This window comes from Misgurnus anguillicaudatus, chromosome 4, assembly GCF_027580225.2.
Source record: "Misgurnus anguillicaudatus chromosome 4, ASM2758022v2, whole genome shotgun sequence".
NCBI classification, from domain to species: domain Eukaryota; kingdom Metazoa; phylum Chordata; class Actinopteri; order Cypriniformes; family Cobitidae; genus Misgurnus; species Misgurnus anguillicaudatus.
Window position 1 is genome coordinate 30893434 of NC_073340.2, and position 27826 is coordinate 30921259.

The window sequence follows — 27826 nt, forward strand, 5'->3', positions numbered from 1 at the left end:
GTTTTCTCCTCATTCGTTTCTCTCGTTGTTATTTTTTTAGTGGCCAGTCTGCGCTGTTTGGTGGAAACCCACGCTTTGAAAATGTGCCTCTGATCGGTAGAGGATCTCCTCCCCCTTCGGTACGTTGGGCTCCAGCCCTTCTCATTACCACACATGCATGCACACTCTCCGAAACACAACAACGATGCACTCCAGAAATTTGATTTCTTTAAAAATATAAACACAGGACAATAATCTTCAAGTTGACATGAAAATCAAAATAGACCTGAACTTACCGTGCAGGATATCTTCAGTGGATGAGTTATTTAATAATAATGTCTTTGTAATCTTTCATCAAATTGTTCTCTCTGTTTTGACGCTTCATCACCCATACTGTCAGAAAATATGGTGCAAAAGCTGTCACTAGGACAGTACTAACATGTATCATTACAGATATGTGACCCTGGACCACAAAACCATGTCATAAGTAGCACAGGTATTTTTGTATAGACAATACATTGGATGGGTCAAAATTACAGATTTCTTTTTATGCCTAAATCATCAGTATATTAAGTACAGATCATGAAGATATTCCATAAAGATATTTTGTAGATTTCCTGCCGTAAAAAATATATATAGACTGTTAAACACGCATAAACACGCGGCTTTCGTGGTCATCACGTAACTTCCGGTAAACTCTGCCAAGAATAAATAACATAATATATATAATATTATAATGGTAATCATTAGTAATATGTGTTGCTAAGGACTTCATTTGGACAACTTTAAAGGCAATTTTTTTTCAATATTTCGTTTTTTTTTTTTTTTTTTGCAACCTTAGATTCCCAATTTTGAAATCGTATCTTTGCAGTGCTGACATCAACTGAGCTACAGAAACTATCGCTGTAATTCTAATATATTATGTTTAATAATAAATAGATGGATACTATAATAATATAAGGTTAAATATACAATTTATTTTTAAATGCTAATAATACAAAAATTATGTTAAAGACAGATGATATAGAGATTTGATGGTAGAGATTACGTTTGTATTACCAAAGCAAATATGGTCAATTTTAATTATTATTGACTGACTGCATTTTTTTCATTATTTTGTTGCCAAAAATCTCTTGTATAGACAATACATTGGATGGGTCAAAATTACAGATTTCTTTTTATGCCTAAATCATCAATATATTAAGTACAGATCATGAAGATATTCCATAAAGATATTTTGTACATTTCCTGCCGTAAAAAATATATATAGACTGTTTCAGCACTAACAACATAAACACGCGGCTTTCGTGGTCATCACGTAACTTCCGGTAAACTCTGCCAAGAATAAATAACAACAAAGTCCTTTTAAAGTAGTTTATTTTTCTAACAAGCAAAATAAACAACACGTAGATTACATAGGAACCCAAAATTTTATTAATTTAATTTTATTTTCGACGAGGTATTTGTTTAAGAGTTCAGTTTCAGCAACTAGTCAGACCATTAAACAAACAGAAACCGGAAGTTTGGACCAGACGCTTATTTCGTCACCCGATGAAATGGTCTATATATGATAATAATGACAAAAAATGTAACACACACACATATATACATATACATATAAATATACATACAGTATATATACAGTAACAACATAAACAAGCGGCTGCACGTAACTTCCGGTAAACTACACTAATAATAAATAACAACAAAGTCCTTTAAACGTAGTTTATTTATATAACAAGCAAAAAAACAACACATAGATTACCTAGGAAACCAAAACATTTGTTATTTTCGACGAGGCATTTGTTCAAAAGATCAGTTTAGCAACTAGTCAGACCTTAAAAAAACGAAAACGGAAGTAAGGTTAGGATCCAGACGTGTATCACGTGCGTCCGATGAAACCGTCTATATATATATACATATACATACATATATACATACATACATATATATTATAATAATATTATAATGGTAATCATTAGTAATATGTGTTGCTAAGGACTTCATTTGGGCAACTTTAAAGGCGATTTTTTTCAATATTTCGAATTTATTTTTTTTTTTTTTTTTGCACCCTTAGATTCCTGATTTTCAAATCGTATCTTTGCAGCGCTGACATCAACTAAGCTACAGAAACTATCGCTGTAATTCTAATATATTATGTTTAATAATAAATAGATGGATACTATAATAATTGAATGTTAAATATACAATTTATTTTTAAATGCTAATAATATGAAAATTAGGTTAAATAGAGATTTGATGGTAGAGATTACGTTTGTATTACAAAAGCAAATATGTTCAATTTTGATTATTATAGACTGACTTCATTTTTCCATTATTTTGTTGCCAAAAATCTCTTCTTTGTCCCTTTACATCTATTGGCTTTTCTATTACCTCCTGCTAATAGCTTCTTTTACGTTTTTCTTTGTTTGTTCGTTTGTTTATCTGTTTGTGCGTTATATCTTTCAATGAAAATTTTGTTTTTTGGAGCTTTACTCACAGCCATATAGAAACAGCGTAAGTTGCCTTATATTACTGTCTAACTGCCCTTGTAATTTCCCTAGTTCACCTGTTGTTTTATCCTCTACATTTAAAGAAATTATGTCTGGGTTGTTTTCCCTGTTCCACTCAAGGCATGGATACTCATGGACACCCATACACGTTGTACTGTAGTTCATGTTAGTCACATTTAATATAAATATATATTAAATGTATATATGTAAATATAGCACACCCCAATTGGTAACAAGGTCAAATATTTAAGTCCATTTTTTCCAGACACTTTCGTTGGCTCTGTGTAACCTATAGATAATCTTTCTTTCAATGTACTGTTTGTCTTTTTTAATTTATTTTGTTTATTTGCATTCATGTTTTACATTTGCAGTTTAATAATGTAGATACAGAAGGTATTATTAGAGCTGTACCATGTTAAAAGAAGTAACCTAAATCTCTCTTGGCCTGATTTGCGCTATAAAAACATCTCATTTTCATTTCACTTTTGATTAATCTGTGATTCTTGTTGGACTGAATGATCTGGATGCTGCCAATCTGTGACTCTTATATTGATGTTTTTACAGCTATTCTCCAACTATGAGAGCTACCTACCTCTCCATGACTGAGGACCAGATCAGACACTTTGGCGAGGATTTCCGGGCATAGAACTGATCTCCTTTCCCCGGAAATGTACATGTTTTTCTGGCATGATTCAGGAATATGGACGCACAGAGAACTCTTGCGTGACCTTTTTTGTGTTTGACTCTATTTGGATCGCCGGACCACAGTGTGGGAACATCATTTTGGAGCGCTCTCTTTCTCTCTGTGTGTTTGTGTCCAGATGGGTGCGTGCTTGTATGTCTGTGTGTTTGTTATTAATCCTGATGGTGCATCTACTGACACGCTACTGTGAGGTGCTGAAATGTATATTCTGTAATACTCTGTTTGTTTACTTTCTATGTTTCAATCAGGTGTATTGGTCTTCCCTATAATGCTGTTTAGGCCAATGTCTAAATGCTAGACCTGGAATGCCAACTCACATGTTTTAACGTAAATTACAGTCATAACTCAAAACTGTATGATGCCAAAATGTGGCTGTTTCCTTTTAACAGCATACATGCATAAATAACACAGCAGCTTTAAAATGTTCATTTGAGGTATGACTGTAATTTGTGTTGTAGAGCAACACGTGAGCGTAATGTTAGCCATAAACATTATTTTACTTTACCACTCTTCTGAAATCTTGCAAGTAATTCTTGAGGGAATCCGTTGCATGAATATGCAAATGTTTTCCATGTTATAAAACTACAACCTGAACATCTTTATTGCCATTACAACTATAGAAACTCTCCAATGTGAATATCAGAAACTTTCAACTTTCAAACACATTTTACCAGACTTAATACATGACCTTAAAAAGGTTAGCCATTTGTTATATTAAAAAAATAATGTACATAAAACAAATCATTGTTGACACTGGGTGAACTTTTCTAAGCAAACTGTTGCTCATGAAAAGTTGTATTATGTTGTTTTAGTTACTGTGCAGTATGAACTTTGCAGATATGTCATCTTTTTTTTTAATGATGGCTAACTGTACAGATACTAATGTATTTTTTTCCTTATTTTGATTGAAAAAAAAAATTCCAAAATGTTTTATGTGCCCAAGAACTGAAGCATTTTTGTGCCATGAGATTTTTGCATTCAAATATGCATTCCTGGTGAACAAGGGTGTTGTATAAAAAATATTTGATAGCAAATATCGACTAAAAGCCTGAAAGTTTTGTATGGCTGGGATGGTAAACGAAATAAAGTTCCTTTTTTATTCATGTAGAGCACAAACTGGTCGCTGGAGGTTTGTAGTGGCCTTTAAAGTGTTTAAATGTACTTGCATGAGGCCAACATCATTTCCCATCAAGCACAAGTAAGATGTCATTTTATGACTTTTGAGTTAAAATGACAAACCTTTTTACCAAATCATTTGTTTCAAGCAGAGCACTGAGCCAAGTCCTTCCCTTGTTGCAAGTGTTTGTCTACTAGTAGGCCTAGTTTTTATGTTTTGTATTAACATGACCAACTGTAAATAACTTGTATGATAACAAATGTTGTGTATTTTTTATTTTGTTTGGTTCATTCTTGTGTGCCACTACATGTTTGATGATAAAATCAACTACTTGGGCAGAAAACAGTGTCCTCGTTTGATATTGCAATATTGTCTTACAATTAGGGGTCCTTGTTAGCATCTTTTTATTGCCTAGTTAGACTAGTTTTTTTTTTTTTTTATACATTTTCAACTTTATTTTAATACTTTGGGTGCATGGACACAGTGCTGTCTTATGCACTGAGGTGGTGATTGAGTTCTGTCTTATTAAAAAGACAGAAACATGGTTAATAAAACAGTTTTGAATTAAACTGAATTTTTGAGTGAGAAAGACTAATTACTTTAACACGTATAACTCCTGTAGCACAGAAACTGAAGTTAACTTACTAGGTTGTAGATATTTCTAAAAACAAGTTTTTGTCGTGTTTTATTATTAAGCCATTTTAAGTCTTTAGGTGTGCTCGACTTCGTGCAGCGCTGACACGCAAGTATCGCGAGAACAACTCAAAAGCTTTCTGACAACCCCACTCTCGCGCTATTTGATGTCATAAGCCGAACGGTGTGCGAAGTAACTTTATCTTTATCCGTTGTTTGGCGCCCTCAGTCGACTGTTTTGTCGAACTGCTTTGTAACGAAGAGCAGGCAACAAACAACGGCGTTTAATCAGTCCACAAATGATCCTTACAAAATAACATTATGTTTTAGTCTAGTAACCATATTAATTCTAGTATTTTTACCATATAACCACAAACATCATAACACTGCAGCAACCGCAGCTTAATTCTATTTGTAATAAAACTATGGTAATCAATTCGCTAAAAACACTACAATAAAAAAAAACATGCAGGTTAATATTAACAATTTAAAAAAATAACAATTTTATGTGTGAATATATACATTTTAATACTATTTAGCGCTATAGTATTTAGTAGCATTAGAAGATAAGCACGACTTTTATTCTATTTTATTATAATAATAATAAAGTGTTACAAAAATTAACACGAAAAAAATTCAGTCAAATAACTGAATAATAATTACGTAAAAATAAGAAAAGCACAGTAATGAAGTCAGATCTTTAAATAAAATTCTGAAACAACAAACATCTGGTTGGTATATTTTTTCACGATCAAAGAAAGAAAATAATATATTCCCTTACATGTGACGTCACGTGCACCGCCGCCGTTGCTAGGATACGGCAAACTATGACAGACCCGTAAACTAAACTAAAACACGTAAAACTATCAAAGAACGACATCAGGTAAGGAGTGAAATTATATATTGTATTGTTTTTGTTAAACACGTAGGTTACTGTTACAGACGGATGTTTTTATGTTACGTTTATTTTTGGTTTACGTTTTGGTTTATAACTTACAGTTAACTGCTGAAATGTAAGATAATGTGTGAATTTCGGCTTTGAAGACATTACTGATATTGTGATGCCATCTGGTTGTGATTATTAGTGTATTTTTATAAGTAACCTCGTATAGGTGTCATTTACAGCAACATGTCTGTTTCATTCATTTAATAAGAAATTGTCAACTTGTCACAAACGTTTCAGTAATGCTCTGTTTTATTGTGTTATTGCTCTCTTCCATTGATCCTACACCGTTTCACTTTCTCTGTGTGTCCACCATCAATTATCTTTAGATTTCAAAATGGAGATTATGTATGTATACACCAAAAAACGCAGAGAGTTTGGCCGCCAGTGTAACTTTTCAGACAGACCGGCTGAGCTTCACGTGGACATCTTACCCGACCCTTCCCTGGCTGCCAACTTCATACTGAGAGATCCATGTGATGTAGCCGTACAGTGTGCTCAGGATATGTCTGAACACGAGGTGGGATAACGCAGTCATGTATAGACAAAGGTGTAATATCAGTACAGAGTATGTACACTGACAAAGTTTGTCTTCCTCACTGTTTAGGTGAACACAGTGTGCATTGTATCTGAATCAAGAGGAATAAACCATGTGGAGGGTGGGTGGCCGAAAGATGTCAACCCGGAGGAAGTGGAGGCGACCATCCGCTACAGAAAGAAAGTGGAGAAAGATGAAAACTATCAGAATACGACTGTGCAGCTTGCTAGTGTGAGTGTCTTTAAACATTAAACATTTTGCAGGTGAGCAATAATGTGCCAGGCTTACATTTAAATCCAGCTGGTTAAGGTGGGTAAGGTTAAAGGAAAACACCACAGTTTTTCAATATTTTACTATGTCCTTACCTCAACTTAGACAAATTAATATATACAACTTTTTTCAATGCATGCACTTTTAATCTTTGTACAGCGCCTCGTGAATGTGTTAGCATTTAGCCTATCCCCATTCATTCCTATGGCTCCAAACAGGGATGAATTTAGAAGCCACCAAACACTTCCACGTTTACCCTATTTAAAGACATTGTTACATGAGTAGTTAAATGAGTAAGTATGGTGGCACAAAATAAAACTTTTGTTTGGAGCCATAGGAATGAATGGGGCTAGGCTAAATGCTAACACATTCAAGAAGTGCTGTAAAAAGATTAAAAGTGCACCCATTGAAAAAAGATCTGCCGGTTGTACATCTCAGAGTGGATTGATAAAGTGATTATGATTCGTGTATGGTGTCGTCTTCCTATCCACTGCAGCTCATGGAGCACTGCATTAAGCAGAACAACGCCATTGACATCTATCAGGAGTATTTTGAAGATGAAGAGGTGCTTGAGGAATCAGAGGAGCAACCATTAGCTAAGACCATCAATATCTTTAGGTATGCATGTTTTCAAATGTGTTTTACTGAATTTCAAGTTTTTCATATTGCATGTGAGTTCAAATTAGAGATGCAGGGCTGCAGTAAGAAATACTGTTTCCGGGCAGTGCTTTAAGTGGCCCAAAAGAGGTGCCGGTACTCTATTTTTTTTTTTTTTTTTGCTGACTCGACTCCTATATTGAAGGGGTTTTATATTTAGCAGTCAACAGACGACCTTGTAAAAAATAATTAATCCTTTTATAAATTTGTGGATTTGCTTGAGCTAGAAATAGCTACTGAACATAAATAAAATGTGCAAAAGGATTTTGAAAAAATACCATTAGAAAGAGCTACTGTAGAAAGAGTTTTTGAACATAAATAAAATGTGCAAAAGGTAGATATGTGAGTAAAATTTTCAGCATGGTTAAATGCTAAAACTAGTGGTTCAGATAGAAAAAGCTTGAAAAAAAACTTTAAAATGACACAAAGACCATGTCTATGTGGTCAAGAATAAAAAAATAATGTCCATTTGAAACTCTAATTAAAGTCATTTATTTTGTCCCATTGTTTTCCATTTTGCGGGTGGTAAAACTACTGTGCACGTCGTTCAAATTCATTGAAATTTCGTTTACTTTTAGTTTAGCAATTAAACTAAATGTATATTACAATTTCAAGAATGTTTTCTGCACATCGCCTGAGGAAATCCGAAGTTGCGTCGAGGGGAACCAAACTGACAGCCGCGACATCGGAGATCATCACGTACCTACATAAGGCTTGCGTCTGACCTGCAGCTATCATTCTGGCTTGGTGGGATGTCAGCGAGCGAGTCTTCTGATTCTGACCTTGTTCTTTTACTACTCAGAGTCTAAAACAAGGAGGGCATATTAAGTGTTCATTGTATTTTCATTTTAACCGAGCAGCTATGGTTGCGCGTTTCACACACAAACACACACCTCTCCAGAGCACGTTGACACTGACTGAAGGACGCATGCGCTTTTAACTTGTAAACGCAAGGGTGTATGGGTAATGTAGTCTCTGCTCTCGGTGGAACGAATTAGGAAGCGTAAATTAAGGGCGCTCTGAAAAGCGGCAGCGCAGCCAAATGATTAAATTAAACCTCTGATTTTTAAACAGATGAGCGTTCCGGTACGCTAAAAGCACGTTCTGGGCGCACGTAGAGGTGGTGGTACGCTCAAGAGCTATTTTTAGAAGTGGCGGTACTGAGTACCGGGGCGTTCCGGCCCACTTAAAGCACTGTTTCCGGGTCCAACTCATTTCAATAGAGGATATTATTTAAACAGCCGTTAATGAGCACTGTTTATTCATATCACTCATAAGCAAAACATCACATCAGCCTCCAGGCTCACTGAATAAAGTTTATTTAATTAGTTTGGGAGGAGCATGGTCATGTGATCCAACCAATCAGTGCGAAGAGGTGCCTATGATAAATAGCATTCCCTGATAAATCCCATGACAGATTTTTTGCAGCATCCCTCCTCCACCCCATCATCTCGCTCTCATCTAGATTCATTTATCCTAGTAAAGATGGGGGGGTGCTCTGGGTTCGGGCTAAAATTCCGAGCACAGAGCCCTCTCCTCGGACAGCACGCCAAATATGCTTTATCTCATTCCCTATCGATTACATTTTAATGTGAACACCGACAACAATATATTAAAGGGATAGTTCACGCAAAATGAAAATTCTGTCATTATTTTCTCATCCTCATGTTGTTGTAACCATTGAATTCCATAGTGGGAAAAAAATATAATTTAAGTATTGTGATAAATGATGAAGAAGATAATTTGATAAATGATGGTAAGCACACAGTTGACGGTACCCATTGTTTTTACTACTATGGAAGTCAATGGTTACAAACAGCTGTCGAATCATTTATCAAAATATCTTTTTTTGTGTTCATCAGAAAAAAAATAATTCATACAGGTTTAAAACAAGATGAGGATGAGAAAATGATTACAGAATTTTCATTTTTGGGTAAACTATCCTTTTAATAATTCAATGAGTCCATGTCTGGTTATCTCGGATTTTGTTCATTAGTATTGGATGTTTTTGGTAGTTTTGCATGATGATAAGTGTATATTTGCATGATTTTTTGTTATTTCCCTACGACATTTGATATGGGTTGAACCCGGAAGCGGTGCATGACGTCTGACTTAACAATCAGATAAAATAAAGCTGTTGAATAATACAGTATTTGCTGTATCTCTTCCAATTTCTGCAATTTGGTTTTTGTATAGAGATCCGAATGAAGTGAAGCGTACAGCCACCACTTTGTCCTGGCACCCAGACGGCAACCAGAAGCTCGCTGTTGCCTACTCTTCCCTGGAATTTCAGAAAGCACCCAAAAACATGAGCTTTGACTCCTACATATGGGACATTGGTATTTATTACACAGCACAGCTGTTTATTTTGTGATGTCTGTTGGGTCATATCATCACACATTTAATGTATTGCATTGGAATAATCAGTTCTTTCTACCATCAGAAAACCCGAATAAACCTGAGATGACTCTTAAACCCGTATCTCCACTGGTTTGTCTGGAGTACAACCCTAAAGATTCTCACATCCTTGTTGGGGGAAGCTACAATGGACAGATTGGTGAGTTTATTCCCTTTATCTTTCTCCTGAGGATAAATTGAATTGACTTTCAAAAATTCTCACAACCTTCTGAAGCAACTTTTACAATTGTAATAAAATTGGTCTCGGTTGCTCTGGGCAGTTTAGTTCCCAATTAATGAATTGGTTAATGGAAAGTGCTTTTGTCCTTGTACGAATGACATTTGTTATATAAGGCAGATTTGGCATTTTATTAAAGGTGCAGTGTGTAATTTTTAGAAGGATCTCTTGACAGAAATGCAAAATAATATACAAAACCATATGATCAGGGGTGTATAAAGACCTTTCATAATGAACCGTTATGTGTTTATTAACTTAGAACGAGACCTTTTTATCTACATACACCGAGGGTCCCCTTACATGCAAGTCGCCATTTTGTGCCACCATTTTTCTACAGAAGCCCTTAACAGACACATTTTTTGACATGTTTATACAGTGGCGGCTACCGTAGCTTTTCCATGTGTTTCAAAAGCGAGGGGTGAGCAGTGGATTCAGCCATTGGTTGCAATTCGCAACCTCACCACTAGATGCCGCTAAAATTTACACACTGCACCTTTAAATTCAGATGTGCTCAAGGTCTAATAGTCTGTAGCTGGACTAATAGACTCTTTGAATGTTTAAGATGGCATCTTTGTGTAATTAAACATACACAAAAAACAAATAGCGTTTAAAGAAGAAATTAGCAAATTTACTTTTCTGTACTTTTTTCTTATTTGTGTAATTTGGCACATTAGTTTTGCCTCCCTGTATTTTGCCCTATTTTCAGCTTATTGGGACACACGGAAAGGGAGCCAGCCGGTAGAGATGTCTGCCGTTGAGCATAGTCATAGAGATCCTGTCTACAAAGTCATCTGGCTGCAGTCGAAAGCAGGCACTGACATCTTCTCGGCTTCTACAGATGGTCAGGTCTGTGTGCAGTAACACAACTGACTGAATATAAAGAAATACCAGCCAACATGTTACAGCATCATACTGAAACTTTCAAAAATGTGACTCTGTCTGTAAAAAACATTTTATGTGATTACTACATAAAATTATCTTACATAATGCAAAGAACATTCTGTAAAAATATAACATTAATATCTTTAATATTGGCTGAGTAAGGTCATTACAAAGATTGAAATTAAAGTGAAATCAATAACAAATAGTCAGTAGTTGCACAGAACTGAATGTCTGTATGGTAAATTGTGTTAGACTTACAGAAGAGAATTTGCGGATTTAAGAACCCTTAATCAGTGTTCAAAAAGGATATTGTTTTTAGTGTTTGGGGTCTAATAGACCCCAAACTTTTAAATAGCGATTGCATTTAAAATTCTTTATATGGAAAACTATATGCCATTTTTTTTATTTACTTCTCAACTATACATTATGCTGCACAATTACTTAACTAGGCCAAATCAGACCCCAAACACTGATTAAGGGTTAAACAATGCTGGGGATATTTTAGGGTCTCAAACCTTCCAGCAACATTGTACAATCTGCTGTACCTTAGCAATACATAAGCATGATATTGATATAAGAGTGCATCTGACCAGTTTGGTCAATGACCAACTAGGCTGTAAAATCATATTTCTGCTGGTTTTGATAGTTTGAATCATGCATAATGATGTCATTACCATGCATACTCTAGTCTGTAATAAAGCTTGCATTGGTATTATTGAAGCTGTCGTCTTAATAAAGTCAGCAGTGCCAATAAAACTCATCTGTCATCAGGTACTGTGGTGGGACATTCGTAAGATGAGCGAGCCCACAGAAAGACTCGTACTAGACCCCAGTAGAAAAGGTAACATTGAGAATGCCTATGGTGCCACCTCTCTGGAGTTTGAGACCACTATGGTAAGGATCTTATTTTTTTACCCATAGTACCCAGCATTTTACCGTCTATAGTCCGGCTACGAGTAATCCACTTCTAGCCTAAATAAACTTGAATTCGGTTATTAGCCAAAATATCTTGATGCATGAAATTCCATCATGTATGCAAAGTAAACAGTGAATATTACAAGGTGTTTCATTTTATTTCATTTATTTTTGGGTTATGCTTAGATGTATTAAATTTGACACCCTAAATCTTGCCTTGTTTTAAACGTCTTTTAAAATGCAAAATTAATTAAAATTAATTAACAAGTAATTAAAACACGTCACGTTTGCTTGGAAATTAAATATCTGTTGTTTTTCATTTCTCAAGCCCACTAAGTTCATGGTGGGCACAGAGCAGGGTTATGTGATCTCATGCAACCGCAAAGCAAAAACCCCTGCTGAAAAGATCGTGTGCACATACGGCAGCCACCACGGCCCCATTTACGCCCTCCAAAGGAACCCATTCTTTCCTAAGAACTTCCTGACAGTGGGTGACTGGACTGCCCGCATCTGGTCTGAAGATATCAAAGAGTCCTCCATCATGTGGACCAAGTAAGATCTTATTTGCATCTATACTACTAAAGCTGGCTTGTAATACATGGCCAAACCTTTACTGTATTTCAAATGTATTCCTATACTATAGGTATCACACTACCTCTCTATTAGATGGCTGCTGGAGTCCAGTGAGACCTTCAGTCTTCTTTACAGCAAAAATGGACGGAACCCTGGACGTTTGGGATATCCTGTTTAAACTGAACGACCCCACTCTCACCCTTAAAGTGCGTCCCAAATATCTAAATCTAAATGATCACACCAAAGCTTGATTCTGATTGGTCGATCCATTCTCTGATCAAATGTTTTTTTTTATATTGACTGCTAAATTGTATCATTTTCTCATAAAGGCAAATGATTTCCTATCTGTGCTTGTTTATGTCTATATCATGATTTTCTCACAGGTTTGCGATGAAGCTCTGTACAGCATCCAGGTACAAGAGAACGGACGTTTCTTGGGTTGCGGCTCTGAGTTGGGAACAGTGACCATGCTGGAGGTTTCAGCGGGCCTGTGCACACTCCAGAAGAATGAGAAAGTTTTGGTCTCAGAGGTGAGACACAAACACACATTCACGTATGCATAATTCACTCGAACCATTAAAGGTGCAATGTGTAAAATGTAGGAGGATCTCTCGAAAAGGATGTGTAACCTTTGGACTGAGCCGTTGGTTGCAATTCGCAGTCTCACCGCTAGATGCCGCTAAAACTCCCTGATTGCACCTTTAAATAAACCAGAGATGTTTTGATACCCTTTTCTCTTCCCGATTCTGATACCTGGGCTCAGGGTATCGGCCGATACCGAGTACTGATCCGATACCTGGCTGTGTATCTGTATATACAGCTGTATGTACTACTAACCCTAACAAAGAGCAGAACTCATCCTTCTCTGTCCTAGCCTTTAGGTAACTACCATGCTCTTAGGGGTGACGCGTCTTCAAATGCTTTATTAAGTTACTTGTTTGAGATGAAGCAATTGTTTTTGTTTGAAAGCAGAGGGTCTGTTCTTTCATTTCATATGTTATATGTTTATATATTTAAAGAAGAACACTTTCTGGAAGGCATTAAACTTTTGTGAAAATTATAACAAATTCTGGGGCTGGCTGGCATTTTTTTAAATGCTGGTGTGGAAAGAGTTAATATCTTTAATATTATTAACTGAGTAAGGTCATGTCAAAGATTAAATTAAAGTAAAATCAAGTTGATGTTTGTATATAATGTGTGATGGTGGCAATAGTATTTGGAATTGTGGGTAATGATATACGCTATTCAGGATGAATTTAACCTGATGTTTGCAGATGTTTGAACGTGAGACAAAGCGAGAGAAGATTCTGGAATCTCGACTCAGAGAGATGCGTCTGAAGGAACGCAGTCGCTCCGAGCAGAGCAGAGAGGATGAGGGAAAAGAGGGAGACAAGGAGGAGTCTGTGGAGGAACTGATCGCCCGTCAAGATCAAGAGTTCTTCGAGATTCTGGAAACCGAGATGAAAAATGAGAGGAATCGCGAGAAAGACAGAGATCAGGTCAGGGACAATGCCACTGTCTCGATTGTAATTTCATAGTGTGGGGTTAAGACTGTTGCTGCAATAAGATTAGGGTCCCAAGCTAAGTATATAACCCTGACACCCTGTGAAACCAGGCCTGAGAGTCCGGGTGAAAACGTTGCTAAAGACAATGATAGAGATTAAAAGTCACAAATAAGAAAAACAGATTTCGTAGTTTTTGGTCTATCTTTTCTAAGATTATTTCTGTTCTTTTCCAGGAGAAAGACGTGTGTGATGAAAAGAACATACAAGACGAGAAATAAACTAATGGTGTCAAGAAGGAACAGTTTTTATGGCTTGTTTTATTCTTCGAGTCAACATTAAAAGCTATTCTCATCTTTAACTATATATTATTATTTTATTCAGTCCTTTTAAACATTTTCAAGGATTAAAACATTTTTGGTCTTTGGATTTACATGCACTTATGATTGGATTACAACATTATCATATTTTAAAAAGCATTTATCCTCCTAAGACCCAAGTTTTGGTTTGGCTTGCATTTTAGATTTCTTCCAGCTATTTGGGGTCAGGAAGAACCAATAAATATAATAACCAAATATTTTTCTTTGAACATGAAGCAGTGTAATTGTCCACGTTTGTGTACAACAGGTTCCAGTTATAAAGAATTAAGTATTATGGTGCAAACAACAAAAAATGTGACTTCTCTCTATTATTTTTGGTCCAAGAGGTTACTGGTGTTTTCTTTATCTGTCACTGACCACAGTTAACTGCTTTTCATTTTATAAAATGTAAAAGTTTGTGTAGCTCTTTATGTCCGGTAAATATAATAATAAATCTATTTACTAGTTAAGTAATTAAAAAAGTGCACATATGTAAATAATTATCTGTCATTATATATGAAACTAAAATAATAAAATATTGGCTTTATGCAATGTATCAATGATGATTTTGTGTCCAGGTTTATTTAAAAAATAGGTATCACATTAATTAAAATGATTATTTTTATGCATATAATTTTTATAAAATAAAAAGATAATGTTAAATGTCAAATCATGGAAAAAACCTGTGTGTGTTTGTGTGTGTGCGTGTGTTATGTTGTGTGTGTTGTTGTGTGTATTTGAAAGTTTTTCTGTAAATATTTAATTTTAAGGGTTATTCTGGGATTTGAACACACACACACACACATATATATATATATATATATTATTTATATATATATATATATATATATATATATACATATATATGACATTTGAATATGTATATATAATACATTTCTTCACACAAACAACTATTAATATATCTGTATATTTTAGCTTACAGTAAACATAATTTAGGGGAAATATATAAATTATGTTATATATATTTCCCCATAATTTAGGGGAAATATATATATATATATATATATATATGAAGAGTTTCGTTGCAAAACGAGATAAATCCATTTTTTTACATTTTTGTCAAAACATGTTTATTATTATGTTATCATGTTATTATTTTGTTTTATGGTGCTGCTTACCTGTATTTTTTTAAGTTATGAAGGTTTAAATCAAAACAAACCAACTGCAGTTGAATTTATATTAATTGGAATGCACAACCAAAAAAAGAGATTTCTGAACAATTAAAAAAACGGTGGTTATCTCGTTTTGCAATGAAACTCTTCATATATATATATATATATATATATATATATATATATATATATATATATATAGTACAATTTAATATGTACAATTTAATATATACAATATAGTGCAAATATATATATATATATATATATATATATATATATATATATATATATATATATATATATATATTTGCACTATATTGTATATATTAAATTACAGTATTTATAAATCTTTGTTAATGTTAGTTAATAGAAATTAAGCTTTAATTGTTTGTTCATGTTTAATAAAGTATTAGTATTTTTGGAAATTAACATTAACAAAGATTAATAAATGCTGTATAAGTGCAGTTCATTATTAGTTCATGTTAACTAATGTAGTTAACTAATGTTACCTGATGAACCTTATTGTAAATTCTTACCCTTTTGTACCTTATTCGTGTAACCAACCGAAACATTACAATATGCATCAACGGGTGTTATATATATGCTGCAGTATCACACCTGAACAACAGGTGTCGCTAAAAGCCCACAGTCCCCGATTCTCTGCCCACCTGCAGTCGAAGCCTCAAATGCGTCTCATCGCGCGCTTTACTGCTGCCGCCTGATCTCTAGGGACATCAGAAACACAACACACGCGCACGCACACGCACGCAGCTTTACTTTACGCTCACATCCTTCTCAAACATGTACCTGAGGCGCTTCACAGGCTTTTAAGAGCCTGGAGACGCGTTTATCGTTCAGTGTTGTTTTATCAAAGCGCAGGTGAATTTAGCGTGAATGCGTCACGCTGTACCGGGCACGCGAGTGTATCATGATAGTGTGGCGTAGGTTACGCATGTCTAATGTAACGCGCGTGTTTTAATTGACAAATAACCGAGCAAAGCGTTACGATGAAGGACACCGGAGAATCAAAAGATCAGCAGCTGACTGTAAGTACAGGGAATTATTGTTCATTTCAGTATTAAAGCTGCATTCATTTTTTTCTGTTTAATGTATACATTATTATTTACTATAGTAAAATTACCTATAATAATATGTGAAGAGTTTCGTTGCAAAACGAGATAACCACAGTTTTTTTAATTGTTCAGAAATCTCGTTTTTTGGTTGTGCATTCCAATTAATTTCAATGCAACTGCAGTTGGTTTGTTTTGATTTAAACCTTTATAACTTAAAAAATACAGCTAAGTAGCACCATAAAACAAAATAATAGCATGATAACATAATAATAAACATGTTTTGACAAAAATGTTAAAAAATGGATTTATCTCGATTTGCAACGAAACTCTTCATGTGTAGATGCTGTAGTGTTTTTAAAGCTGTACCATAGTAAATATTAAAGTATTTACTACAGTTTATCAATTCACTATAGTTTATAGTACAGAATATCATAGTAAAATGTACTATACTGTGTGTATGTACAGTATAAGTATAGGCTACTGTAAATATATGACCTATAGGTTGTATGTATTTGTATCATAAGCGTTATGTTTACTCTTTGCTATTGATGGGTGCAGTCTGTCTATTCAAACCCACAGGACAGATTTCCGTCTGACAGTCTGCCCTAAATTTAGACTCTGTGGGATCTTAATACCGGTTTTAGTGATCTTTTGCCCCCCATCTTAATAATTCACAGGAGCAGTCTGACTTCCCTTTCTCTTTTTCCACTGTAAGACGTCATCCCATGTTTTAGATCATTTACATGGGGTACAGTGATGTACTTTTCCTACATCAGTTTTTATGTGATCATAGTACTATTTTTAATTGTAAACATCTGCCACAATTTTTTAGGTAAATACGTCTATTTTGGGGTAACTTTATAATAAGAGCATTGGCTATAAGCAACAAAGGGACTGTTATTGTTGTATATTAGTAAGCATAGCATATAAAATGCCTCAATATATTCAAGCAGTTTATTGTCATGCCAGTAGGAATAGCAATTTAGCTGTAACAATCAGGCTATTAAATCTACTAAGATTTCAAAGCTGCATCATTGCATGATCGTGGACCGTCAATGTTAAAATCTATTGCCGTTGCATGAGTGATTAAAGTAGATGAATGTTGCCTAATACTATCCCCTATTATTCTATTTTTAAAGGATTACTCCACTTTCTTAAAAAAATCCAGATAATTTACTCAGCCCCATGTCATCCAAAATGTTGATGTCTTTCTTTGTTCAGTCGACAAGAAATACATTTTTTTTTTAGGAAAACATTTCAGGACTTTTCTCAGTTTAATATACTGTATTGGACCTCAACAGTTTACAGTTTCAATGCAGTTTAAAATTGCAGTTTCAATACAGCTTCAAAGGGCTCTAACGGCGCATTCACACGGGGCGTCAGCGTTAACGCTTACCATTCACTTTTAATGGGTGACGTCACGCGTTGCCGAACTGAATTGTGGATCCGTCAGCGCTGCGTCAGTGCCGTTGCTCGCGGCAGAAGTTGAACATTTCTCAACTTTTCAAGCGGCAACGCGTGCGTCAGGCAATCAGATCGCCTTATGCAAATTACCTAGACAAGGCCAGCCAATTACGTTTATGGAAGAACGGAGCATGTGTAGCGGCCACTGTGATTGGCTGTTGGCCACGCTTCATACAAGCCCTCCATTAAGCATTAACGCTGACGCCCCGTGTGAATGCGCCGTAAACCTTTAAACCACAACTTCTTGTCTTGCACCAGTCGTGTGATGTGCCAACGCGACCTCACGTAATTTGTCATCACGTCGAAAGGTCACGCATGACGTATGGAAAACTACGCCCCAGTGTTTACAAGTGTGGAGAAAGAGGACCATTCTGACATTGTTGTATGTCTAATGGTACTAATTTATGTCTTTGTGTCAGCTTATTGTTTAAAATGGTCCGCAAATGTGCGTTTCACATTTGTAACGCGTGAACTTTCGATGCGCTTACGCATTAAGTAAGGTCGCACGGTTGGTGCAAGACAAGAAGTTGTTGTTTAAAAGTACAATCATTTAAAATGTCAATCATTTTGCTAGATAAGACCCTTATGTCTCATTTGGGATCGTTTAGAGCCCTTAAATGAAGCTGCGTTGAAACTAGGGCTGTCACAGTGATTAAATAATCGTCTCATCGCGGTTATTTGACCTCATCGCGATGATTTCAGATTACCGCAATGATTGCACATCTCCCAAAAAAACACAAGGGGGAGCTGCAGTGCCTGTATAAATGAGACAGTATTAGATGGTGTTCCTTAAAGCTCACGTAACACACGCTGTTTCTGCATTTCTGATATTAATCTGGAGTACCTATAGAGTAGTATGACATCCTTTATATCTCCGAAGAGTCTTTAGTTTAATCAGATTTATAAAAGAAAGATTAGCTTTACCGAATCTTTCCGATAACGTACGATAAAATGAAGGAGGAGGAGTTATAACACGGGAGGAGCGAGTACGAGTCATGCAACACTATACAACACTTTTTTAACTTATGATTCACTACATGTTCGTGTCATTTATATAATATACACGCGCCTATTTCCAACATAAGACAGAAGTCTTACTTACCACGTGTAACTCGTCATGACCCGGTTCTGAAAATCCACCACATCAAACACACACGCAAAACTCCGCTGCTAATCCGGATAATAAACTATATCCATTGTTTTCATAAGGCTGGATGTCTTCTCCTTACATCCAAAAACACACTTCTTGTTGTGCCATTGTTGACTTTTGAAATTAAACAAAGCTGAGTGGCGTGATAAGCTGTTAGCAAGCTCTAGCGTCTCCCGCTGACTGACGGCTGGGCGGTGTTTTCCGGGGGAAGTTTTCCGGTGGAAGCCCATATAAAGAAGTGATGCGTATCGAAAACCCCTGAAACGTCAGTTAGAACCGTAATCGAAAAAAATTAGCCGAAACTTGTACGAACCCTGGCGAAGTGCATTCGGCACAGAAATACTCTGAAACACGCCCAACTGCGGTTTTGACACTTTGCCTACGTTTAGCATGAGGAAACAACTTTATAACTGTGTTAATAAGTCAGAATGCTTGAAATACCATTAAACCCCCCCTTTAACTGACAGTGTAACGCGATACATTGCAAAGCCATTTAATACAGGTGGAAAAACAGACTTTTAAATTAAATTAAAATTGAAAAATGTATGACAATTAATCGTCATAACCGTCAAAGCCTTAAAACAGGCAATTCATTATTATTATTAGGGAATTAACTGTCAGACAAATTTCATAACCGTGACGGCCCTAGTTGAAACTGCAATTTTAAACTGCATTTAAACTGTAAACTGTTGAGGTCTAATAAAGTCTTAAATTGAGAAAAATCATAAAATGTTTTGACTTTCTTCTCGACTGAACAAAGAAAGACATAAACTTCTTAGATGACATGGGGGTGAGTCAATTGTCTGGATTTTTTTAAGTGGAGTAGTATTACTATACTGAAAAAAATTGTTGTTTTTAAAATAACTCATCAATATAAATTAAGCATTATTAGCTTTTGTATACATTATCATTATTATAACTAATCACCAGTGAAGATATTACAAAACTGTAGCTAAGTTTAAATGACTTCACAGTCAATTTGATCATACATAAAAATTAAGGGAGGAACAATTACAGTGTACTACAGGAACTATCTTAAAAAATATTTCTTAAAAAAAGACCTTTTCAAGAACTAGCTTTATTTTTCTTAACTATTTGTGACCTTTACTCTTCGTGAAGATATTTAATTTTGTTATTTAGTGTTTTGTATAATGTAAATAACATTTTGTGTTAATATTACCTTGATATCTTAACTGAGTTTGTAATGATTTAATTAGACTATGAGTCACATTTTTTTCTATGACTTTAAATAAAAATATTGGTTTAAATGGAAACATGAAGTCAGTTTTCCTCAAGTTCACACAGGTATCCTAGCAGAATAACCATGTGTAGTGCATCATATGAACCACGGACATTATATTTTTGTTTTTTTATGACAACTGTATGAATTTTGATCTGTTTTGTTTAAAAGTTTTTGGGCTTTTTTACTTTAAAGGTGGCCCTGCGGATTCGCCCACTGAGCGATGCAGAACAGGAGGAAGGCGCCACAATAATAGCTCACAAAGTGGATCATCAGGTATGAAAAGCCAGTGTATTATGCATTGTGTGTGTTGTTTGTGTGGGATAAAAAGTGAGATGTACACAAAGTACATTGTATATGTTAACAATACAGTACAGTGGCCCAACACTGGCTTGAGCGTGTGTTCAGGTATTCAATCTGTATTTAGTACATTTTGTGTACTCAGGGGGTGTGTTTGTGGTACTTACATCAATTTGGTGGATATCTGCTCTTCTCGGTCTGAGGGGCAGACTATTGAATCAGATCTTGGGTACAACCTCTTTAAATCAGCTCTCAGTAGAGCACCACTTTAAGTCCAGTCCTTACATTTTTCAGAGAGGAATACTGAAGCCGTGCCCTTGACAGAAAACTCGGATTTAGGATATTTCCCAGCTCATCTTAGAAATAAAGTCTGGAACGGCGCTTTTTAATGTTACAAAATACGTTTCATGTTACTTAATCTTTTCCGGTTCTTAGGTGGGAAATATCCTAAATCCAAGTTGTCTGAAACATAGCATAAGGTCTGGCTATGTGACACTAGTGCCTGATACAAACAAACTATACATAATGTATGATTATATACAGTATGTCTCGCCATCCGATGCTCTTTCAATGGTCCATTCATCTCCATGTCTAATTTTAGAACCTTGTTTGAAAAAGTTTTGAGTCTTGTCATAGGTGACGTTTTGCGTTTGTGCTTTGGGGCCTACTGGCAAACAGTGGTACTGCATGTAAATATGGTTTAAATTAATAAAAATGATTGTATCCTTAAGTTACTCAGTCTACCAATTAAAATATTAAGATTAGACAAATATATCATATTTCTGTTTCATTAATAGATTAGACAAAATCCCAATTGACTCTGGTATGGGGGGGCAGTGCCACCCTGCCCGCCCCCAAACTCCACCTATGGATCTTGTTGATGGAAAAATGTGCACGATCACAGGCTAGTGTCTCTAGGGCTCTCATTGACTGTAATGTCCAGATGCTAACCTAGGCATTAGGGTCCTGTTTTAGTTGAAGTTGAGAGTGAGGTCATGTGGTCTGTCTCAAGGGTTTAGGTCACAAGGACAATTAGACAGCGCTCTGAGACCTCAACATAGTGTGACATCACTTTGTTTAACTACCTGCTTTTGCCACAGCTAACCATCATTAGGGCTGTCACAATTATGAAATTTGGCTGACAGTTAATTGTTTAATAAATTGTGATGATTATGACGGTTAATTGCTTGTTTATTTCTTTGACATTTTATTCTCATAAATTTTTTTGTTTATGAAATAATTTTCACAAATTGCTGTGGTTATTTAAATTAAATATTTTGTAAGGTTTATCTGGCAGTAAATATTTATACACATCACACATTTTTAAAAGTAATCTGATACTGTCTTGTTTATACAGGCGCTGCAGCTCCCCCTTGTGTATTTAAGAGAGATGTGCAATCATTGTGGTGATCTGAAATCATCGCGATGAGGTCAAACTATTGCGATGAGACGATTATTTAATCATTGTGACAGTCATCTATTGATTATTTGATACAAACTACATTCATGTCTCTTATATTTATATGATGTTTGCCTGCTACATAACAATATACAGTAACAGCATTGTTCACAGTAGTGTAAAATAATTTAATTTTTATGTACCATGTCATAAAAATCAGTAGGTTTTGAAACAGACAAAGAGTTGTTTTTCGCACAATTTTGTCAACATAAAAACGTTTTCTCAATCAAAACCACATGTTTGTTGGTACTGTATGTACCCCACACAATATAGCTTACAGTATCTGCAAAAAATACAAATGTTTTGATGATAATAAACAAACACCATGAACACGTTTTAGCTCGAGACTGTGGACCTCATTGTGGCTATCTGTTTTCAGTTAGATACAGTGTATTATTGAATAGATGGAAGGTCAGCTGATGTGTTCGTGTTTACAGTCAAGCACTTGACAATGCAAACTGGTTATGCAAGCGCTGATGGGATTAGTGGCAAATAGAGAAAGGTTTAGATGATGTGTATTATGTTTGTACAGTCATCGTGAATAGGACAGGACTTCCAGTACCAACATATAATTTGGTTAAATAATAAAAAACACGTGAACACACTCTTAAATACACACATTCATGCTCATGGAGATATTTTGTATGCAAACATACAGTACATGCACATACAAGCTGCAGTTTGATGCAGAACCTCTTCCGGAATGAGATTTATGATGCATTTATGTCATTGTATAATTTGATCTAGATGTCAAAAAGTGTCCCAATTTACCTGAATTCATCCTGTATTTATTGACATTCCATGTTTTGAGGTCAACTAGGAACATTAGGAGACTATGCGTGTGTGCTTTTCGAGTTTAAAGCAACACTAAAGAGTTTTTTTACGTTAAAATAACGTTTCCAAAAAAGTTCCACTTGTTCATCCACTCGAAACAGGGTGAATGTTATTTTCACATTCGCTTTGCAGCCCTCTATTGGCCAAAACCACACTAAAGAAGTTTCCAACCGTCGGGTCGCGGTCCTGTAGTTCGAGTGAAAACTACAAAAACTTGCTTTATGGCAGACCTATAATCCAATCAGAGCCAGCTTTGCTGCAGTATTTACGACAGTGGTAATGGACAATTTCGCTTCTAACCTGTAGGGGGAGCAAAGAGCAAAAACTCTTTTTCAAAAAATAATTTTCATTAGGGCTGCACGATATTGCCGTAAATATTGCGATAGGAATAATGCGATCATTTTAATGGATTGTGCTGCCCTGGTTTTTATATACATCTAGAAGAAATCTTGCAGTGCACATTTTAAATGAATTATGATAGGTTAAGGGCAGGGTGGGATTTCATTAGATGTGTTTTCAGTACAGATTTGCACAAAATTTTGCATATTTTCTAAACGTTAACAAAAAACTAATTCGAATTAATTGATGTTATGCGACTAAAATGTACTGTTGTTGTCTCGCGATAAGTCATTTAAAAAGCCACGCAGATAGATGTGAATGTGGATGACATCGAAATACAGCGTGACCGACTCGAAAGCATAAAATCAGTCGACTTCAGAATCGCTCTTGCTGTATTTTGATGTCATGCCTTGTCAGTTCTTGTGACGCCACATGAAGTTGAACAAACCCTTTCGATCTTCTACTCCAACCAGACATATTGTGCCATATTTAACTTTTCCCTGCCATTGAGAAAACGCTTCCCTGCCAATTACGAGTATTTACGGCTTTCCGCAATACCGCTATTATTCCCCAACCACAGCTTAGCAATGGCATCAAAGTATTATTTTGTTTTTGTTTGTTTGTTGATCACGAAGTACAAAGTAGATGATGAAAACTAGGATTCTGTGTATTCAACGCAATGCCATTGTTGTTTACAGTGCGTGGAATGGTGCACTGTGATTTGTTGAGAGGATTTATTGCATTCTACAGAAAAGGAGGAGTGGCGTTTATTGCGTTTTGGGAAAAAAGAGAGAAAAGATTACAGAATAACACGGCGGATATTGGATTTTGCGTAAAAGTAAGAATTTACTTTTGAATACTGACCCGATGCAATACTGATTTTGGTGGTAACTCGTTAAAAAAATGGGGTTTAGGAACCAAATATATCATATTTTAAGAAGAACATTTTCTGGAAGGCATTAAACTTTTGTGAAAATCATGAAAAATGCTGGCGCTGGCTGGCAACTTTTTTTTTTTAAACGCTAGCGGGGAAAGAGTTAAAGAATGATCATGTGACTTTTACGCACGCCTGGTGACCCTTAAATGTAGAAAAACTTGTTTCCATTGCAGCTATTCAATATATTCCTCTTTCGAATTGCCCGAAAAACCACTTTTTTAAATTAAAACCTCTTTGCAGTATATGGGCGTTTATGCAAATTGCTGATTCAATTGGCCACATTTTCAATGCGTGCATTTTGAAGTGTAATGGATGATTAATCGTGCAAATGCACGTTTTCTGAATGAATGAATTTGAATGAATTATGGTGAAAAGCCAGAAGACGCTCTCGTGCAAAAACTCCATTTGTGCCACAGAAGAAGTAGCATTACAAGCGCTATTCCAGGAAATGTCTATAAGCAGATTTACATCGCTGTTCTTCAAACTGTTTCAGGTATTTTCATGATAATAAAGAATATTTTGAATGGTTGTGTTTGACGAGTGTTGCTTTTTTAAATATACGTTATAAATGACTCAGACTCGTAATGATTTTAGATTGATAAGGACTTCCTACTGATCAAAGACCTGTAGTACACGCACAAGCTGCACATGAAACACAGAATCGAAGTCTTGCGATCCAGAATCGATTTCAGACCGGCATTTTTAATAGGAAACGTGATGCATCGTCACAGCCATAATGGAAACACAAATATTTATGCTTTTCCCTCTTATTTCTGCTTTTGTACGATTCACTTTGTATGAATTCATACAAGCTACCCGATGTAAACAACCCAATGTGAACAACTCAACATGAACGGCCAGAAACCCAATGAATTGTTAAGCAAGAAACTATTGCACCATCAAGCACAAACACATACAGAAACTTGGCCTCCCCTCAACTTGATCATAAGTAATTATCCAAATTGCCGACCAAACAAAGCCCATTTATCTGTTTGTGTCTAAGCTGCCATATGGCTGCAGGTAGAGTGAGACTTGTTTTTGGTTTAGTTGTGTTGATTCTCCCTCTGGACTGGCAATGTTAAGGGAGGGGTTAACCTTAAGAGGATGAGCTCATCATGAGGGGCTTTAGATGGCTTAGACACCAACCACCTGCACTTCTGAACCTCCAGCCATCTGACGGCTTTAGGATCATGCCAGCGTTTCTGCACCAGCAGTTTCAAAGATAAATCTGATGGGTACACTTAATCCAGACTTTGGTTAGATGATAAAATAGCTTATGGATTCAAAATTGTTCTTTCATTAGCCAAATACATCAAATTACAGCTTGGTTTAATTTAGTCTGAACTGCAAATCCTGAACTCATTTGTTACGTGATGTATGGAAAGCTGGAACATATTTGTATTTATTAAAGTCTGCACATTAATGGATTGGTCAGCAGTATAAGTGTAATTTAGGTTTGATATGTCTGTCTTTTTTGTTTTTGATCTTAAAGAAATATTCAGTCACCCTTATGTCATTTCAAAACTCGTATGGCTTTTTTATTACTTAAAGGATTAGTCCATTTTCTTAAAAGAAAAATCCAGATAATCTACTCACCACCATGTCATCCAAAATGTTGATGTCCCTCTTTGTTCAGTCGAGAAGAAATTATGTTTTTTGAAGAAACATTGCAGAATTTTTCTAATTTTAATGGACTTTAAAAGAACCTAACATTTAATACTTAACTCAACACTTAACAGTTTTTTTCAACGGAGTTTCAAAGGACTACAAACAATCCCAAACGAGGCACAAGGGTCCCATCCAGCGAAACGACTGGAACCCCTGACAACAAAAATAACAAACATACACTTTTAAAGCACAACTTCTCGTCGTGTAGATCTGGTCGTGATGCGCCAGCTGACCCCACTACGTCACCGCAATACGTCATGACGTCAAGAGGTCCCAAAGGACGAACGCGAAACTCCGCCCCAGTGTTTACAAGCGTCTTGAAAGAGGACCGTTCCTACGTTGTTGTACGTCAACTGATACTAATGAATGTCTTTGTGTCAGTTTATTGTTTAAAATGGTCCGCAAATGTGCATTTTATATATGTAACACGTGACCTCCCTACGTCACTACGCATTTACGTTAGGTCGTGCTGGACCGGACCTTGACGAAAAGTTGTGGTTTAAAAGTATATATATATATTTTTATTGTCAAAAATGTCAATCGTTTCGCTAGATAAGACCCTTATGCCTTGTTTGGGATTGTTTAGAGTCCTTTGAAACTCCGTTGAAAAAAACTGTTAAGTGTTGAGTTAAGTATTAAATGTTGGGTTCTATTAAAGTCCATTAAAATTTGAAAAATTCTGCAATGTTTTCTTCAAAAAACATAATTTCTTCTGGACTGAACAAAGAAAGACATCAACATTTTGGATGACATGGTGGTGAGTAAATTATCTGCATTTTTCTTTTAAGAAAATTGAATATTCCTTTAAAACACTAAAGGTAATAAAAATAAAAAACATACATTTTTCTTAATAAATAAATAAATTATGTACTTTATTAAAAACCATCATTTTAAATGCAGCTTTGACTAAAGTTTGGAGTATAGTCAATTTTTACGCATAGTCGAACACACAGCCTTTGAAAGTATAGCTTATTTAAGTCGTACGTGTATACAGACGTTCGAAGCATGCGTATTGTTTAAAAAATCCAGCGGTGCGCATACAGTACACCGAAAATTGCAACACGCGACATTACTTTGGCCTTAACAGTATATGGCCAACTGTCATGACATTTTTCTGGATTATTTGAAACATTACATTATATATTTTCCCGACTATAAGTCACACTTTTTTCATAGTTTGACAGGTACTGGAACCTATAGTCAGGTGGCACTTATACGTCAAAATTATTTCATATGAACCAAGAGAAACCATTAACGTCTACAGCCGCGAGAGTCTGCTCTATGCCGCTCCTGTATTTATGTAATTCAATGGATTCAGGGATGCAGAATGACTTCGGGACCTTTTTGAACTTGATTTGGCTTGTCGTGTTAATTTAGCCTATTCAGCCTTCCAGGTATGTTCTGTATGCTATTGTGTCTGGTGAATAAATGGTAATATTACATTAACATGTACAGACACCTATTCAGCCTGCTGTTCATGCTATTGTTTAGTTGAATAATTTGCTTTTCCAGATTAAATGTCTGTTCTTCGGCTTGGATTTTGCGAAATCATTTTCTAAATAAACGCGATGTATAGTCCAGTGCGACTTATATATGTTTTTTTCTCTTCAAAACGCATTTTGACTGATGAGACTTATAATCCGAAGCGACTTATAGTCCGAAAAATATGGTAATTTGTGTTACATATAGTGGTTTATAGATTGAACTATTCCTTTAAGAAATGAGACGCATGTGTGCAACCATACAGAAGAATACAGATTTGTGCAATGCATTTGCATTTAGCAAATGCAAGCACAAAGTCTCTCATACATACGTAAACACAAACTCAAGAGACTGCACCTTATGGTCACCTGTCCTTACCTGTGTGTCATTATACATTCATGATACATATCAATGAGGCAACTCAGCACCTCGCCTGTCTACTGTGACTTGCTTTGAAGAGTTCACCAAGACTATAGCATTCCACGCAGACGTCACACAAGGTTTTGTTAAAGCATAGATGCGTATATG

The 27826-nt window shown here is 35.6% G+C and overlaps 3 protein-coding genes across 5 annotated transcripts in view; all 3 read left to right on the forward strand.

The window, feature by feature from the left end:
• Nucleotides 1-4826, forward strand: part of ttyh2 (tweety family member 2) — a 72345-nt gene extending 67519 nt beyond the window's left edge. The window contains exons 13-15 of one of the 3 annotated variants that reach the window (XM_073867137.1): nt 41-119; nt 2470-2491; nt 3053-4826. In XM_073867137.1, coding sequence (XP_073723238.1) covers nt 41-119; nt 2470-2491; nt 3053-3138 — 187 coding nt within the window. In that variant the 3' untranslated portion in view covers nt 3139-4826. The remainder of the gene's footprint in view (nt 1-40; nt 120-2469; nt 2492-3052) is intronic. The other 2 variants (XM_073867138.1, XM_055175893.2) reach the window with 2 other exon arrangements.
• An 867-nt stretch (nt 4827-5693) lies between these two features.
• On the forward strand, nt 5694-14167 carry dnai2b (dynein, axonemal, intermediate chain 2b). Its single transcript, XM_055175890.2, has 13 exons — nt 5694-5828; nt 6218-6408; nt 6496-6657; nt 7193-7314; nt 9550-9692; nt 9797-9910; nt 10695-10834; nt 11642-11764; nt 12114-12337; nt 12429-12564; nt 12742-12888; nt 13633-13857; nt 14097-14167. The coding sequence occupies exons 2-13, from the start codon at nt 6226-6228 to the stop codon at nt 14139-14141; spliced, it is 1764 nt and encodes a 587-aa protein (XP_055031865.2). The 5' UTR covers nt 5694-5828; nt 6218-6225; the 3' UTR covers nt 14142-14167.
• Nucleotides 14168-15916: 1749 nt separating this feature from the next.
• kif19 (kinesin family member 19) overlaps nt 15917-27826 on the forward strand; it is a 66868-nt gene continuing 54958 nt past the window's right edge. Inside the window, exons 1-2 of the mRNA XM_055175895.2 lie at nt 15917-16398; nt 20475-20555. Coding sequence (XP_055031870.1) covers nt 16360-16398; nt 20475-20555 — 120 coding nt within the window. The 5' untranslated portion in view covers nt 15917-16359. The remainder of the gene's footprint in view (nt 16399-20474; nt 20556-27826) is intronic.